The sequence below is a fragment of the Microcaecilia unicolor genome, chromosome 6 (assembly GCF_901765095.1).
Source record: "Microcaecilia unicolor chromosome 6, aMicUni1.1, whole genome shotgun sequence".
In the NCBI taxonomy this organism is placed as follows: domain Eukaryota; kingdom Metazoa; phylum Chordata; class Amphibia; order Gymnophiona; family Siphonopidae; genus Microcaecilia; species Microcaecilia unicolor.
In genome coordinates this window covers 239182980-239202057 of record NC_044036.1, presented here as the reverse complement: position 1 = coordinate 239202057, position 19078 = coordinate 239182980, and the positions used below count along the sequence as shown (strand labels likewise).

The 19078-nt window shown below is 43.1% G+C and overlaps 1 protein-coding gene across 1 annotated transcript in view; it reads left to right on the top strand.

Moving 5' to 3' along the window:
• Positions 1-19078, top strand: part of AMBP (alpha-1-microglobulin/bikunin precursor) — a 161564-nt gene that overhangs the window by 35077 nt on the left and 107409 nt on the right. Inside the window, exons 3-5 of the mRNA XM_030206909.1 lie at positions 2606-2682; positions 5264-5377; positions 16917-17018. Coding sequence (XP_030062769.1) covers positions 2606-2682; positions 5264-5377; positions 16917-17018 — 293 coding nt within the window. The remainder of the gene's footprint in view (positions 1-2605; positions 2683-5263; positions 5378-16916; positions 17019-19078) is intronic.

Here is a 19078-nt window from a genome sequence, read left to right as displayed (position 1 = left end):
GAAAGATGGTCATGCCAGATGCGAGACAAAATGGCGCCTAGGGAAAGGGTTACTTTCGAATTGCATGCTTATAGATTGCCAGACCAGCTCAAAAGAACAGTGTGTCACCCCTTGAACTAGGTGCACAGGGTGATCCGCCCTAATTATCCATCCCTTGTGACAGTCCTGAATATGGGAAAACTATTTTCATGCAGCTATAATACATGGTGACCTCTTGGGTCCAGGACTTACTTTCCATCTATATGTTCTCCTATATATGGATGCCTCCTTTAAAGAAGCATGAAGTTTATTATTTACTACCTGGGTGTTCACATGGTTTATATAAGCCATTTTAGCATTCATTTTGAGCTTGAGGATTTTACTTTAACTTGCAAATAAAGAATTTTAATTTGTGGAGGTATATCTAATATACGGGCGGTTAGCTTGACGGAGTTTAAAAAGGGGTTAGATAGATTCCTAAAGGACAAGTCCATAGACCGCTATTAAATGGACTTGGAAAAATTCCGCATTTTTAGGTATAACTTGTCTGGAATGTTTTTACGTTTTGGGAGCGTGCCAGGTGCCCTTGACCTGGATTGGCCACTGTCGGTGACAGGATGCTGGGCTAGATGGACCTTTGGTCTTTCCCAGTATGGCACTACTTATGTACTTATGTACTTATAAGAGTTCAAACAACTATGTAACAAGAATGTTTAAATATTCTATCCTAGTAGGGGGCTATTCTTACCAGGGTGCTCCTTGTAGGTGCCCCAATGCTGTGTGAGGAGCGCCTATTCTATAATAGCATCTGGGGGCCCTGATTCCACTATAGAATTCTAGCACAAAGCTACATTGGCGCACCCAAGTTTTGAGGAAAGGTAGGACTCCATGCCCTGGATGCCTTTGGGAAGAACCAACATTGGATATGCTGTCCAGATAACAAGGAGCCAGTTGGCACCATTAATAGGAGATAAGAAGTTAAGGAGAGCTAGTGGGAACAGCCTTGAAGCTGAAGGGAGGAGACCATAAAGAGTAGTGTGACTTAGATGGAAGATCATAAACTTTTTGGAGGTTAATAAGGGGTTGGGAACTTCTACTTTAGAATACTATTCCCAGTGAAACATGATTGATGGGTATTAACTTAAAATTTATACAGAAGTATATGATGTGTTTATTTTTATTGAGGCTTATAGTTACAATTTTAAATAATTTATTTTTGGATCTAGAGGTGATTGCTGTGTAATATATGAATTCTTGCAAGCTTATGCACTAAGCCCTGGATTCCATAAATGGTGCACAAATTTCAGGGTGCAAAATTTCACACTATCCTGAGATGCCTGCACAACTAAATTGGCTAACGAGCCAATTAGCGCTAATACTTGGATGTTAACAATCCTTTTTTGGGTTAATTGGAAACAATTTGGATGTGCGCGTGCGTCTTGCTAAGTGCTATTCCACAAACATCCACTTGCAAATCATATAGCACACAATGCAAAAGAGGGAATAGCCATGGGAGGAGCATGGGCGGGTCAGGGGCATTCACTAAGGTGCATGCAGTATTACTGAATACTGGGGATCTGTGCCTAAATTATGCACCAGGATTTACACCAGGTTTCAATTGGTGTAAATCCTCACACCCAAAGTTTGGTGTGCAAATCGGCTCTAAGCACTATTTTATGACCGGCACCCACATAAGAATATAACATAAGAGTAGCCATCTAGCCCAGTATCCTGTTTTCCAAACAGTGGCCATGCCAGGTCACAAGTACCTGGCAGAAACCCAAATCGTGGTAACACTCCATACTACAAATCCCAGGGCAAGCAGTTGCTTCCCATGTTTGTCTTAATAGCAGACTATGGACTTTGCCTCCTTTTTTAAACCTCGGAGTGCCATTTATAGAATAGCACTCCATGTTGATTTTTTCAGTGCCATTTTCAAGCACCATTTACTGAATCTAGTGTAACTGCCCTGATACTATCCTGATATGCCAGGGCAGTCCAGAGAGGAAACTAAGGTGGAGCCGGGAATTACCCTCTTAGCGATGATATTTAGTACACTAATCAGGTTACTTTCTGGATAAAGTAAGAACAGCAAAAAGTCTGTCTTAACTTTATCTGGATAGTTACCTGAGTACCATTCTTAATATCACTGGTACCCAGACAAGTGCCGGTGGCTGCTTTATACCAGGATATGCAGCGCCAGTAACAGGCTACAGCCTGGCACTGAATATCCTGGCATTAAAAACCCGCAGCAGCTGGTGTTTAAAAAATGCTGAGCACCGTGGGATAAATGTTTTTGATTGTTATCTTTGTTATTCTCCAGTGGTCTTCTGATTTAACTGTTACATTTTATGCTATGAGCCTTGGCTTTTAATATGATTATCTGTATGAAGTTCAGCAAATAGAATTTATTAAGTTATACTTCTGGGGTGTTTTTGCTTACCCAAGCACTCCCAGCGCTCTCAGTGATAACCACTGGCCTACTTTCCCCATCCTTTATGCAAAGTATTGGTGCATACTTTGGGTAAGCTTAGGGTGTACAAAGGTATCTACAACATTAATGCACACCTTGCAGTTTTGTGAAAAATAGGGCGCACAGGCAAAATGACTCATTTCTCCATTTTAGGGGAGGCAAATGTACCCAGGTCAATGGTGCATACCAAAAAACCAGCATTCCTGGAAAGTTCAACTATTATAGCCCAAGTAAGTTTGCAGCTCTATATTTATTAGACAACTGATGTTATGATTTCTTTTATTGAAAAAATTATTATAAAATGTCATTTATGATCAGCCTGTAGCTCTACAATACCATGCAGAGGGACCTGGGTTTGAGTCCAAGTTCAAGCCTTCCATTCCCTTGGTCAGTTGAGGCTGATGATGCACTAGAGGCAGTATTTAGACCCCCAGGGGAGTGCAACGGGATGACTCCCACTTACATGCTTAATTTATAGAATACTGTAAGTTATGTGCATATGTCTGGCATTTAAGCGCCATCACTTACACCAACTCTATGGCTGGCACAAGGGTACACACCTAAATTATAGGTGTGTATCTTACTTTTTCAGCTAATATTCTATAAGGGAAAGTAGACACCAATGTTCAGTGGAGGAGTAGCCTAGTGGTTAGTGCAGTGGACTTTGATCCTGGGGAACTGGGTTTGATTCCCACTGCAGCTCCTTGTGACTCTGGGCAAGTCACTTAACCCTTCATTGTCCCAGGTACAAAATAAGTACCTGTAGATATGTAAACTGCTTTGAATGTAGTTGCAAAATACCACAGCAAGATGGTATATCAAGTCCCATTTCCCCTTTCCCGTTTATAGAATAGACTTCTACTAGAACTGCCCTGCAATTATCTGACCAGGAACTATCTATAATGATTGTACTAAAGTAAGTTGGAGAAGCAATGGGTTCTCAACCTAATCCTCAGGGCACATCCAACCAGTCAGCTTTTCAGGATATTCATAATGAATATGAATGAGACAGATTTGCATGCATGGCCTCCTTGGTATGCAAATCTATTCATGAATATTCATTGTGGAAATCCTGAAAACCTGACTGGCCAGGTGTGTCCAGAGGATTGGGTTGAGAACCACTGCTCTAAAATAGGAGACAAATATCTCTAAGTAGTTCTGAATGAAGGCTCATTACATCGGGTGCCAGCCCTGGTTCCGATTGTGCTGAAAGCCCAAACCAACAGGGGGAAATGGCCAGGTGAAAACAACAATGCTCATGTATAGCAAAGTAGTTTCACCTGCAGACATTTTGGGTGCCTTGTATGTGTTAGCTCTAGTCCATAGGTCATTAGTGAGATACAAATTAGTCCTGTTTTTTTCACTTCAAACATCAGACAGAATCAATCTAGTATACTTTTACCAAATCGGGGACTTCCCAGATAATATTCAGCCTGCGGTGGGCAGCATTTTATTAAACACTGGCTGCAGCAGACTGAACTAGATATTCAGTGCTTGCCTATATCCAGGTACTAGCACTGAATATCTGTGCCTGGCAGTTCCTAGTAGCAGAGTCGGTTCAAAAGTATCAGACACATTAGGTGAACCTTTAGCCATTCTCCCTCTCCCACCTTCCGGGCAGCTCAAGGCACTACTCCTCCCCCCCCCCCCCCCCCCCCCCATAGTTTAGCATCTCCCCTTCCTAACTCCACCAGTGGCCAGCATCTCCCCTTCTTTTCTCTACCCTCCTCCCTCAGGTAGCCAGCATCTCATCTCAGCTTTCCTTCCCAACCCATACTCTATTTCAAGCTTCTCCTCCCTCTTCTCTTCTCTCTTCTGTACCTCCTGCCACTACTGCTGCCCTACCTCCTCCTGAGCCGGGCCCAAAGCTATGCAAGTACTGAGCACTGCATGGACCCTTTGAGTACTGGCCTACACTCAAGCACTGCCATATTCCACCTCACACCCACAGCGCTCAGTACTTTCATAGCTTCAGGCCCAGCTCAGGAAGAGGTAAGGCAGGGGCTGTGGCCCTTCAGAGAAAAGAGAAGGGGGAGGATCTCTCCTAAGCTGGAGCCTCGCCCCTGCCTCCAAATTCTGTAAACCTATTCTAATGGCAAAGGCCATTCCTGCCCAGAGCTTATCCAGGTGCCACTGATACTCAGTACTGGTATCGAGCTAGCTATCAGGACAAGTTAGAACTGCTATGTATACAATTCTACTTGCCCGGATAATTATCTGAGTAGTGACACTGAATATCGGCAGTGTCTGGATAACTTCTAGCTCCCCCTCTGCTCTTTCTGAGGACTACACCAACACTATCTGGTTAGTGTCGTGGTAGTCAAACATGATATTCAGTGACACTATCCTGTTCAGTGCTGCTGAACATCATATGGGGAGCCATTCCTTGCTGAATATCAACCCATTCATTTTTATTTATCCCCTACATGTATAGCCTCACTAGAATCTAATTTGGAATCGTGATCAACTAAACCTCACTCAAAAGGAAATGCATGGAGTATGGGTGGGATTTTGCATTATGGTCTCCAATCTCAAATTCCTGGCCTGTATCCGTTTATTATAAACTTCCAGAACATTTTGCATGTCAGCTGTAACTGGCATACTCTGTTCTCAAACCTTTATTCTGTCTTTCAAAAACACAAAAATGTCTTTTGTAAATGGATACAGGAAATTTGTACAAATTAAGCAACCTGGACCCTCAGGAAATATATTTAAAGTAAAGTTGCATGGACCCTTTTGCTCTCTGTGGTAGAACAACTGCTGATTTGATAAATCATCAAATCTATAACAAAACTTTGTTTTTATGATTAGGATGGGGAATGACCATCGTGTCCTACGTGGTATATACCAACTACAATGAGTATGCCATCATTCTGATGCGGAAAACAAAGAATGCTGAGACAACTACAACAGTGAAACTTTATGGTAATTTAGATTGAACACTGCTACTATGATGAAAAGCAAAGGCTGCTTTCTGCATCTTTTTTTTTTTTTTAACCTAAGCATTATCTCTGGTTGTTGGAAGTCTCCCTGATTTTTCAAGACTCCAGGCCTAAATGGGTGATGGCATTTACCCATGATGTTGAGTAGATTTGGTTTAACCTCATAGAGCAACTCATAGGACTCCTGTGTAAATCTAGCAACACCGATGACAGAAAGTGATTACTGCAAATAGTTCATGAAAAAATTCCCAATCACATCTATGACCTGCCAGAATTATCTATAGAATGGAGTGGAGACGGAAAGATTTTGCTTAGAGACCCAATTTTCTAGAGCCAGCAGCGAGGCCCCTGTTCCTTGAATTGGTGCCTCTAGCCTGATGAGGCCTCTGGGAAGCTACTTCAGTGCAGTACCTGTGACTAACACTGTTGGCCCCTCTAGGTCATGGCAACATTGCTTTCAGGCTACTAGAATGGTGGGCCTACTAGTTCATCGCAGGGCTTCTTCTGCTGCTCATGAAGGCAAATCACATTACAGAATGTGCTAGACTGCAGCAGCACCACTCCTGTTCTACGTGTTGGTCTAAAATCAAACAGGGTAGTTGCAGTCCCTGACCCTGTAGCAGCCATTGTTTTCCTATTTCTATGTACCCAACATTCATATGAAGTGACATGGGAAATGTGACATTCCCCATGTTATTTCATGCTATTTTTAAGCCAAAATGACAGAAGAAAATCTGAAATGTTTTTTCCTGTGTGATCACTAGTTTGCACTATTGCTCAATAATGCACACTATTATCAATAGGTGCCCTATTGTGCAATAGTGCGCATTATTGCATGAGTGTGTGTTATTGACAACACTGTCCCCAAAACAGCAACAACAACAAAAAATGTTAAACTCTGAATGAATCAAAAAATCTCATAAATGGTCTTTAAGATTCAACATGGGTCAGCTCTAGAATATTTATCTAATTGGGTTCAAACCACTATCCAAAGTAGAGGTATTTGTGATAATTTATTACAGATTGAAATATAGAACTATGTTTTCTGCGAGTCTCTTGTATCAAGCTCCAGCTTTCTGAAATGATATTCTACTATATCTGAGAGAATTGCAAAACTTTGCTATTTTTAGGAAGACTTTGAAAACATTTCTTTTTAAGAAATTATTTTCTTAAAACTGTTTGTAGATTACTTGTATGTTAGAATGATATTGCGTTTATTGGATTGTAGAGTATGCCTGTTTTAGTCTCTACTGGGAACTTGTGGAATATAAACAATAATGTAATGTAACAAATGACACAGGAAACTAAACAAAATAAAAGGCCCAGTATTCAAAGGATTTATGCTCCTATCTTTGCAAATTATGTGCATAAATTGGCTTCTTCTTCAGTTGTTACTTCTTCTTTAAGGGCACCAATTTCCCTATTCCTTCTTCTTTGTTTTAGAGTCTAGGAGAAGGGAATATATGGGTTATCATATATTCCAACCTTTGACATTAAATCAGCCCCTAACTTAAATAGGGCTAAGGGCAAAATATGATATTTCTTAGCACATACATGGGAATGAGGAGGTCTCCACAGAGAGATTTCTGAGCAACTTGCTCCTTTGAGGTATGGTTTCATGGATAAAGTTCCAAGTAGTTGCTCTGTTAGATGTAGTTGGATTATACTCATTTCTTTTTTGTTCAAAATGCATTATTTTCCCCTTCTGAGAGTGCAACCTTGCGGGTTTTGTGGCACAGCACTGCAGGTTGGGGTTCCCATATTCCACCCATGTTCAGTCTGCTATGCTACATTCCACAGGTTTTGGCAGAAACATAGGAGCATAACTTAGGAACAAAAATTTAGGAGCTTAAAAACTGCCTTTTGTGCCTTCTGATTCTAAGCCCAGGTGTGAAGATGATGAAAGGTTTTCAAAGCTCAGTCACGTTCAAGAATTTCTGTCCTGTTGTATGAGTAGTGCCTCCAAGATGATAATACTACTACTACTTAACATTTCTAAAGCGCTACTAGGGTTACGCAGCGCTGTACAATTTAACATAGAGGGATGGTCCCTGCTCAAAGAGCTTACAATCTAAGAGACAAGTGAACGGTCAGTCCGATAGGGGCAGTCAAATTGGGGCAGTCTGGATTTACTGAACGGTAAGAGTTAGGTGCCGAATGCAGCATTGAAGAGGTGGGTTTTAAGCAAAGACTTGAAGATGGGCAGGGAGGGGGCTTAGCGTAAGGGCTCAGGAAGGTTGTTCCAAGCATAGGGTGAGGTGAGGCAGAATGAGCGGAGCCTGGAGTTGGCGGTGGTGGAGAAGGGTACAGAGAGGAGGGATTTGTCCTGTGAACGGAGGTTACGGGCGGGAACGTAAGGGGAGATGAGGGTAGAAAGGTAGTGAGGGGCCGCAGACAGAGTGCATTTGTAGGTAAGAAGGAGAAGCTTGAATTGAATGCGGTATCTGATTGGAAGCCAGTGAAGTGACCTGAGGAGAGGGGTGATATGAGTATATCGGTTCTGGTGGAATATGAGATGTGCAGCAGAGTTCTGAACAGATTGAAGGGGGGATAGATGGCTAAGTGGGAGGCCGGTGAGGAGTAAGTTGCAGTAGTCAAGGCGAGAGGTAATGAGAGTGTGGACGAGAGTTCGGGTGGTGTGTTCAGAGAGGAAAGGGCGAATTTTGCTGATATTAAAGAGGAAGAAGCGGCAGGTCTTGGCTACCTGCTGGATATGCGCAGAGAAGGAGAGGGAGGAGTCAAAGATGACTCTGAGGTTGCGAGCAGATGAGACGGGGAGGATGAGGGTGTTATCAACTGAGATAGAAAGTGGAGGAAGAGGAGACGTGGGTTTTGGTGGAAAGACGATGAGCTCGGTCTTGGACATGTTCAGTTTCAGGTGGCGGTTGGACAGCCAGGCAGCAATGTCGGATAAGCAGGCTGATACCTTTGCCTGGGTCTCTGCGGTGATGTCTGGTGTGGAGAGATACAGCTTGGTGTCATCAGCATAGAGATGATACTGGAAACCATGAGATAAGATCAGGGAGTCCAGGGAAGAGGTGTAGATTGAGAAGGGGTCCAAGGACAGATCCCTGGGGAACACCAACAGATAGGGGGATGGGGGTGGAGGAAGATCCATGAGAGTGAACTCTGAAGGTGCGGTGGGAGAGATAGGAGGAGAACCAGGAGAGGACAGAGCCCTGGAACCCAAATGAGGACAGTGTGGCAAGAAGTAAGCAGTGGTGTGCTGGAGCTGGCTCTCTCCAGCTCGCAGGAACCAGTTGTTAAATTGTACTGATTTTTGCGAGCCAGTTGTTGATTGAGTGAGTCAGGCAGCGAGAGCGAGCACACAAGCATCTGGGGTTTTTTTCTACTCCTCTCTCGCCCCCACCTTCCTGTGAGCCCCCAGCATACCTCATCATGTCATTCCATCATCCCCCACTCACCACTTCCTGACCAACCCGGAGCCTTTTCTCTGCCAGATCCCACCCACAGGAAGTTGCATCAGCAGGGCAGAGCAGTATACACACTCTCAGTCGGCACTGAGACAAGGCTCCGGGTCAACCAGGCAGCATGTTACCAGCTGCTGGAAGGTTTGAAGAATGAATGGCCAGAGGGAATGGAAGCTGAGTGAGGTAGGACTCGCAGAGGAGTGGGAGGGAGATGAGATGCTAGGTTTGCATGAGGACGGAGACAGCATGAAGGAAAAAAAAAGTTGAAACTATTTAGGTTAGTCACTCTGTTAAACAAAATCAAGCAAACGTATGAGCTGCTGCATCTACGTTGTCATTCTTTATTGTTGGTAGCATTTTCATTCAATCTTGCTTATATTTTCAAACATGCCAGCTTTTGCAGCATACAGATGCACACAGAGGTCAGAGGAAGTATAGTATGGAATAACGTTTCATAGATAGAGTAGTAGAGGAGTGTGGTAGCCGTGTTAGTCCACTTAAGGTTATCAATAGAAATCAAACAAAATAAAACATGGAAAAGAAAATAAGATGATACCTTTTTTATTGGACATAACTTAATACATTTCTTGATTAGCTTTCGAAGGTTGCCCTTCTTCGTCAGATCGGAAATAAGCAAATGTGCTAGCTGACAGTGTATATAAGTGAAAAACATTCAAGCATTGCTATGACAGTCTGACAGGGTGGGAGGATGGGGGTGGGTAGGAGGTATGCATGGGGACATCAAAGCATATCATTGATATTCTAACAGGGTGGGTGTGGACAGGTGAGGGGAGGGTGATCAACAGAGACATACAGCTTTATGGTTTATAATGGGCTAGGAACCCCAGGTCCTTGTTAAGTCCTTTCTGTTGGGTGTTAAAATATTCAATCATTCTGACCTCAAAGGTCTTACGTTCTTGTATGGTTTTAAAGTTACCTTTGAGGATTCTCACTGTGAAGTCACTGGTGCAGTGTCCTGGTCCTGTGAAATGTTGCCCAACAGGCGTGGGAACCCTGCTGGCACCAGCATTGTTTATATGATGTCTATGTAAATTGAATCTTGTCTTAAGCATCTGGCCTGTTTCTCCAATATAGCATCCTTCATTACATTTTTTACACTGAATGATATATACCACATTGGAAGATGAGCAAGTGAAAGATCCCTTTATGTTGAATGTCTTTCCTTTGTGGATGACTTTGGGGTCCTGTGAAATATTTTGGCATAGTTTGCAACTGGATAAATTACAGGGAAGTGTGCCCTTCTGTTCCTTTTCAGTCTGTGAAGGAAGTTTACTTCTGATTAGCTTGTGTTTTAAATTGGGTGGCTGTCGGAAGGCCAGTACTGGTGGGGATGGGAATATCTCTTTCAGTAATTCATCCTCCTGGAGTATAGGTTGTAGATCTCTTATGATTTTCCTCAGTTTTTCCAGCTCTGGATTGTATGTCACTACAAGCGGGATTCTGTCTGTGGATTTTTTCTTTTTGTACTGTAGCAGATTCTCCCTGGGTGTTTTGAGGGAGGAGGCAATATTCTTGGAGATTATTTTGGGGTTGTAGCCCTTCTGTTTGAAGGATTCAGTCAGGGTTTTAAGGTGTCTGTCTCTGTCCCCTGGGTCAGAGCAGATACGGTGGTATCTTGTGGCTTGGCTGTAAATGATGGATCTTTTTGTATGTGAAGGATGGAAGCTGGAGTTGTGGAGATAGCTACATCTGTCTGTGGGTTTCTTGTATACAGATGTTTGTATACAGCCATCACTGATTGAGACTGTGGTGTCCAAAAAATTGACTTTTTCTGGGGAGTAGTCAATTTTGAATCTGATTGTAGGATGGTATGTATTGAATGCAGAATAAAATTGTTTCAGAGTTTCTTCACCCTCCGTCCAAATCATAAAAATGTCGTCGATGTACCGGTAGTATTTTAGAGGTTTGGTCTGGTGTGTATTCAGAAATGTCTCTTCCAGCTCAGCCATAAAAAGGTTGGCATATTGGGGTGCTGTCCTGGTGCCCATCGCAGTGCCCATTATTTGCAGGTAGATATCATTGTTAAAGTGGAAGTAGTTGTGAGTTAAAATGAATTTGATTAATTTTGTAATAGTTTCTGGTGAGTATTGATGGTCCAGTGTGGATTTTTTTAGGAGTCTTCCACATGCAGCTATGCCATCCGCATGTGGAATGTTGCTGTATAGTGATTCTACATCCATCGTGACCAGAAGGGTGTTAGGTGGTAGTTGCTTGATATTTTTCAATCTATTCAGAAAGTCTGTGGTGTCTTGTATGAAGCTGTTAGTTTTGTGTACGAGAGGTTTCAGAATTCCCTCTATGAATCCAGATATTTCTTCCGTGAGTGTGCCAATACCTGATATGATTGGTCTGCCAGGGTTTCCCAGTTTGTGGATCTTGGGTAGCATGTAAAATGTGCCTACGGAAGGTTGATTTGGTATGAGTTTCTTCAGGTGAGGTTGCGCTTGTGTAGGAAATGTTTTGATAAGGTCTTTCAGCTGTTTTGTGTAATCCTGTGTGGGGTCCTCAGTTAGTTTCCTGTAGTATTTATTGTCTGAGAGCTGTTTGTGGCCCTCTTCAATGTATTTTTGTATGTCCATAATTACCACTGCGCCTCCTTTGTCTGCGGGTTTGATGATAATGCGTTCGTTAGTTTGTAGGGTTCTTATGGCCGCTCTTTCTGGTGGGGTAAGATTGTACAGAATTCTCTTTTGTTTGTTGGAGAGTTGTGATTTAACCCTATGTCTGAAACTTTCTATGTAGTTATCCAGTTTGTAGTTTTGTCCCTCCTGTGGGGTGAAATAAGTGTTCTTCTGTCCAATAAAAAAGGTATCATCTTATTTTCTTTTCCATGTTTTATTTTGTTTGATTTCTATTGATAACCTTAAGTGGACTAACACGGCTACCACACTCCTCTACTTAAGATGGAAGATACCGCATACAGCCGCATGAAAAAGCAAATGAACAAACTTTTGGAAAAAGAAACAAAAGTAAACAGTCATCTTTACTTTCTGACAATCTGCAAGAAGAATGACATCATTCCCAAAGGACTGAGGATCAAAAATCCTTTAGCTACTACTTACAATTCTGACTATGCAGAGAAACTCTGCAAACGCACTAGTCAGAAATTAAGAAATGAACTTATACATCAACTCTACAAGAAAAAAAGAATAATACAAACCCAAAGGGATGTAACCATGAGGAACATGGAGGAATTACATCCACACCTTGTGAACCAACTTAAAGAGGACCTACATAACATCCAAGGAGAAAAACAATACATTGCTATCCACAAAAAGGAAATAAAGCTATATACTCTTCTTCAAAATCAAATAGAGAGAAACTGCTTATCCTTGAATAGCTACAGCTCTGCAGAACCAACATCCCCAGACACCTTGGAGACACTTGGATACACATCTGAGACATGTGAAAATCAGAGCCCAAACAAACCAGGGAATACTGATCACACCTTTACAGATACAAACCAAATGGGGATAATAAACCTCTCGAACCATCAATTATCACAACATGAGATCTCTGTGCTTTCCAAAGGGCTCTCATTCTGCCCATCGAATAACCTAGATGAAATCCAGCTATATTCAGACCTAGAAGAATTCTTCAGAAAAATGCGTCTTAAAGCACATTTCCACAATAGAGAGACATCAAATGATCCGAAATACAGTCTTAAACAGAAGAACACTTATTTCACCCCACAGGAGGGACAAAACTACAAACTGGATAACTACATAGAAAGTTTCAGACATAGGGTTAAATCACAACTCTCCAACAAACAAAAAAGAATTCTGTACAATCTTACCCCACCAGAAAGAGCGGCCATAAGAACCCTACAAACTAACGAACGCATTATCATCAAACCCGCAGACAAAGGAGGCGCAGTGGTAATTATGGACATACAAAAATACATTGAAGAGGGCCACAAACAGCTCTCAGACAATAAATACTACAGGAAACTAACTGAGGACCCCACACAGGATTACACAAAACAGCTGAAAGACCTTATCAAAACATTTCCTACACAAGCGCAACCTCACCTGAAGAAACTCATACCAAATCAACCTTCCGTAGGCACATTTTACATGCTACCCAAGATCCACAAACTGGGAAACCCTGGCAGACCAATCATATCAGGTATTGGCACACTCACGGAAGAAATATCTGGATTCATAGAGGGAATTCTGAAACCTCTCGTACACAAAACTAACAGCTTCATACAAGACACCACAGACTTTCTGAATAGATTGAAAAATATCAAGCAACTACCACCTAACACCCTTCTGGTCACGATGGATGTAGAATCACTATACAGCAACATTCCACATGCGGATGGCATAGCTGCATGTGGAAGACTCCTAAAAAAATCCACACTGGACCATCAATACTCACCAGAAACTATTACAAAATTAATCAAATTCATTTTAACTCACAACTACTTCCACTTTAACAATGATATCTACCTGCAAATAATGGGCACTGCGATGGGCACCAGGACAGCACCCCAATATGCCAACCTTTTTATGGCTGAGCTGGAAGAGACATTTCTGAATACACACCAGACCAAACCTCTAAAATACTACCGGTACATCGACGACATTTTTATGATTTGGACGGAGGGTGAAGAAACTCTGAAACAATTTTATTCTGCATTCAATACATACCATCCTACAATCAGATTCAAAATTGACTACTCCCCAGAAAAAGTCAATTTTTTGGACACCACAGTCTCAATCAGTGATGGCTGTATACAAACATCTGTATACAAGAAACCCACAGACAGATGTAGCTATCTCCACAACTCCAGCTTCCATCCTTCACATACAAAAAGATCCATCATTTACAGCCAAGCCACAAGATACCACCGTATCTGCTCTGACCCAGGGGACAGAGACAGACACCTTAAAACCCTGACTGAATCCTTCAAACAGAAGGGCTACAACCCCAAAATAATCTCCAAGAATATTGCCTCCTCCCTCAAAACACCCAGGGAGAATCTGCTACAGTACAAAAAGAAAAAATCCACAGACAGAATCCCGCTTGTAGTGACATACAATCCAGAGCTGGAAAAACTGAGGAAAATCATAAGAGATCTACAACCTATACTCCAGGAGGATGAATTACTGAAAGAGATATTCCCATCCCCACCAGTACTGGCCTTCCGACAGCCACCCAATTTAAAACACAAGCTAATCAGAAGTAAACTTCCTTCACAGACTGAAAAGGAACAGAAGGGCACACTTCCCTGTAATTTATCCAGTTGCAAACTATGCCAAAATATTTCACAGGACCCCAAAGTCATCCACAAAGGAAAGACATTCAACATAAAGGGATCTTTCACTTGCTCATCTTCCAATGTGGTATATATCATTCAGTGTAAAAAATGTAATGAAGGATGCTATATTGGAGAAACAGGCCAGATGCTTAAGACAAGATTCAATTTACATAGACATCATATAAACAATGCTGGTGCCAGCAGGGTTCCCACGCCTGTTGGGCAACATTTCACAGGACCAGGACACTGCACCAGTGACTTCACAGTGAGAATCCTCAAAGGTAACTTTAAAACCATACAAGAACGTAAGACCTTTGAGGTCAGAATGATTGAATATTTTAACACCCAACAGAAAGGACTTAACAAGGACCTGGGGTTCCTAGCCCATTATAAACCATAAAGCTGTATGTCTCTGTTGATCACCCTCCCCTCACCTGTCCACACCCACCCTGTTAGAATATCAATGATATGCTTTGATGTCCCCATGCATACCTCCTACCCACCCCCATCCTCCCACCCTGTCAGACTGTCATAGCAATGCTTGAATGTTTTTCACTTATATACACTGTCAGCTAGCACATTTGCTTATTTCCGATCTGACGAAGAAGGGCAACCTTCGAAAGCTAATCAAGAAATGTATTAAGTTATGTCCAATAAAAAAGGTATCATCTTATTTTCTTTTCCATGTTTTATTTTGTTTGATTTCTATAGATAGAGTAGTAATTTGTTATAAATCATAATCAGTGTGTCATTTAGAGGGGCTGGTTATTATAGGGACACCCTAGCATGTATTATATTTGTGCAGAGATCTTTTTTTTCCTGGTAAAGGGCCATTAAAACAGATGTCATATTATAAGGATCAGGTGCTCAACATTCAGAGTTTCTATCTATCTATTTAGTTATTTAGTTATTTATGACATTTAACCCTGTTATTTGTACAGAGATTTTTTTTCTCCTGGTAATGGGCTTCTAAAACAGACATCATGTTATGGGTATCAGGTTCTCAACGTTCAGAGTTTAAATCTATTTATTTACTTATTTATGGCATTTTATCCCACATTAAACATGAATTAGATTGGAACCTGGGAGCATTAACAACAAAAAAAATTCCTTGGAGAGAGTAATGCATTACCCCCTCCCCGGCTCTCTCCCTGGGTATAGCCAGCTCTGCAATTTAGGGGGGTGCAGAGGTGGATGGGGGGGGGCGCAGAGGTGGACCGGGGAGAGAGCCTGTTTGTTAAAAATTTACCAGCACACCACTGGAAGTAAGTCATGATTGACAGTGTCAAAAGCGGCGGATAGATCAAGGAGGATGAGGATGGAGTAGTGGCCTCTGGATTTGGCAAGGAACAGGTCATTACAGACTTTAGAGAGTGCTGTTTCTGTCGAGTGAAGAGGGCGAAAACCGGATTGAAGTGGATCGAGGATGGCATGAGAGGAGAGAAAATCAAGGCAGCGGCTGTGAACGGCACGCTCAAGTATTTTGGAGAGGAAGGGTAGGAGGGGCAGTAGTTGGAGGGACAGGTAGGGTCAAGTGATGGTTTTTTGAGGAGAGGTGTGACTACGGCGTGCTTGAAGGTGTCAGGGACAGTTGCAGTGGAGAGAGAGAGGTTGAGGATATGACAGATGGAGGGGGTGACAGTATGAGAGATGATGTTAAGTAAGTTGGTGGGGATGGCATCAGAAGAGCAGGTGGTGCATTTCGAGGAGGAAAGAAGGCGAGCGGTTTCCTCCTCGGTGATGACAGGAAAGGAGGAGAAAAAGGCCTGGGTTGGTTGGTTGAGGGAGAGGGTTGAAGGGTGAAGAAGAGATGGCTTGGTAGTGAACTCAAGGTTGATCTTTTGCACCTTGTCGTGGAAGTAATCAGCCAGTGATTGAGGAGAGAGCGAGGGGGGGTGGGAGCGGAGGGCACTTTGAGGAGGGAGTTAAGGCTGGAGAAGAGACGACGGGGGATTGGAGCTGAGAGAATTGGTCAATTGGGTGTAATAGTCCTGTTTGGCAAGGAATAGGGAGGAGTGGAAGGAGGATAGCATGAATTTGTAGTGAAGGAAGTCTGAATGGGTGCGAGATTATATTTTCAGACTGAATATCTCTTGTTATGCGAGAAAGTTGTGAATCGTATCAGGAAATGGAAATCTTACTTTGTAGATTAACATATGTATCATTAATAATTTTTTTAATGTACTTTATAAATTATCAGGTCAGTTTTGAGCCACCAGTTAAATTACACCTGGATCTTCAATGCTGGGCCATGTCTGAGCACCAGGTCATCAGAGGACCAAATGTTTTGCGGGTGCCAGCCAATATTTAGTACTGACACCTGCATGCCTAACAAGACAATGCAGTCCTATCTGTCCAGTTAGACATGCATGCACTGGCACTGAATATCGCTGGTTCCCAGGTATCTTCCGACTGTGCCCCAACTCCACTCCCAGTGCCGTTGCAGTCAGAACCAATACTCTGTGGCAATACCTTTTAAGTGTCTCTAAATAATGGCAGGCAGCCCACTCAGTGTGATTTAAGTGGGCAGGGGCTTCTCCTGATTCCTTAAACCATGCTGAATATTGACTCCTACTTTTCAATAAAACAAATGCTCAAAAAGTGATATACAGATGTCACGCTGTACTTGCAATCCATTGTGTAGCCATCTGTGCTAGGAGTGCTGACCTTCAGTGTGCTCTATGCATTCTAGTGATAGTAAAAGAATGGAAACACATGCAGATGAGACCCAGGGACCCTGAGTTTTAATAAGCAAAGGAATTTCTCTTAAGCCTTTCTAAATAATTTTGCTTGTGACCCCCCAGGACGGAGTCCAGAGGTTCGAGAGAATTTAATGGCGGAGTTTAGACAGTTTGCCTTGGACCAGGGTATTCCCAAAGACTCCATTTTTACCTTGATCAACAAAGGTAACTCACTGTATTACTTCTACATTTCTGTGCCTCAGATGCATTTCTATGCCTTGGTTGCATGAGCAGTTCTGCTTTTACTGTCTGCTTCTCTTTCTACGTCAGTCAGTAAATTTTGTTTTCATTAAAAGTCACATCTGAAGAAGGGAGCTCTGTAGTTAACAGCTCACAGATAGTATTGTTTTAGGTAATGCTTACATTGGTTTGATATAAAAAATCATAACCTGCAAAGAACACAATAAAAATCAGAGATACTACAAGGATGTAGTTATCAGTGTGAGCTACAGTTAATGATGTGTTGCAAGGTCACTGCTTGAACTCTCGGCAGCCATTTTGAACCGGCGCTGGGAGAAAGACAGTCTGCAGACATGGCGGGCAGGAAAGAGGGGACTCTTTTCTGCCCTGAAGAGGTCACTAGACCACCGGGGCACCACACTAAGGTAAAGGAGGGGAGGGGAGGATAGGACGCCTGCCTGCCCATCCAGCCGCCAGCCTGCCTGTTAATCCACAAATCTGAACAAACGGGCAGGCTGGCAAAACCCACACTGTTGCCCAGCCATGTCCTCAAAAAGAGGACATATCCAGGTAAAAACAGACATATGGTAACCCTACACTAGACCACCAGGGCACCACACTAAGGTAAAGGAGGGGAGAGGAGGGGTAGTGAAAGGAGTCATGTGGGTGGAGGGAGGCTGGAAAATTGGGGAGTGGATCTACATGGAGTGGGGGGGAGAGAGGGAATCTGGCTTTCTTTGGTGGTTTCAAAGTGATAGGGGGTGGGGCAGGGTGTGACAGGGGGACAGGGCAGGGTGTGACAGGGGTCGGGCCATGGGTGTGACAGGGGTGGGGCAGGGATGCAACAGGGGCAGGGCAGGGGTCCTCTTTTTTCTTAGGGCAAATATGGTAACCCTATACTTGGTATAAGAGACTTACCACAAGCTAGACCTAACCAGCTTACCCAAGTCAAAAAACAGCAGCTGCTGCAGTACCAAGTAGCCCAGCACACAACAAAGGGCCTACCAGTAACTTATGGGATGTCACATTAAAGGACCTTCTGTTTTTGCAGGGGTGTCCCAGGAATCCCGTCCTCCCTCCCTCAATTCTCAGTTCAGGGCAAGGTGCTAGCATCTCTTATTTGATCACTGCTGGTAGCAGTCTGCAGTGCACTCCAGTGATTACAGCAGGATGCCTTGGAGCCTCGGCCTTCCCCCTGTGACACTTCCCACCTCCTCTGATACAACTTGTCCAAGATCACAAGGAAAGTTTATTTTATTATCTACATTTTCTCTGTATGCTGGACCTGCCAGATGTTGAGAGAGGGAGGTGAAGGTGTTGCTCTGATAGTCCCGGGTAGGGTGGGGAAGGGACAGACAGACAGGAGGAGAAGATGAAGGACCCTGATGGGGAAATGAGTTACAGATGTAGATCAGCTGGGGGAAAAGGCAGGACTGGGTCTTACGGGGGGGGGGGGGGGGATGAGACAGGGAAAGATGCTGGATGGAATGGAAGAGAGAGGGAGAAACACTGGACCTGCCGGATGGAGAGAGAAAGAGATACAGGTGCTGCTGTGATGGACCTGGGTGTGGTGGGGTGGGTGAGGAAGGGATGGACGGACAGACAGACAGACAGAAAAAGATGCAGGACCCTGGAGAGGAGGCGAAGGGGAGTTAAAGATGTGGACCAGCTGGGGGAAGGGAGAGAAACAGGCTTGACTGGGGGAGGAGAAGAGACAGGGAAAGATGCTGGATGGAATGGAAAAGAGAGGGGGAGAGGGAGGGGGTAGAGAGAGCGGCAGACTGTGGGTAAGTAGGATGTGTGTGATAGAGAGGCAAACTTGATGCAGGTCTTTATGGAAATGCAGGCATCATCTACAAACACTTTTTTCAATCCACTTTAATTTGATTTTCTAAGAGGCCTATCTTTCTTTTTTTGTTGACATATCAGACCAGTCCATACTAATAGGTTATAACAAGAAGGTCTGATAACAGGAGAAAGCATGATTTCACAAAACTGAAGTCAGTCTACACCCACTCAACCATGGAGGTTTTTAATTCTCCCTA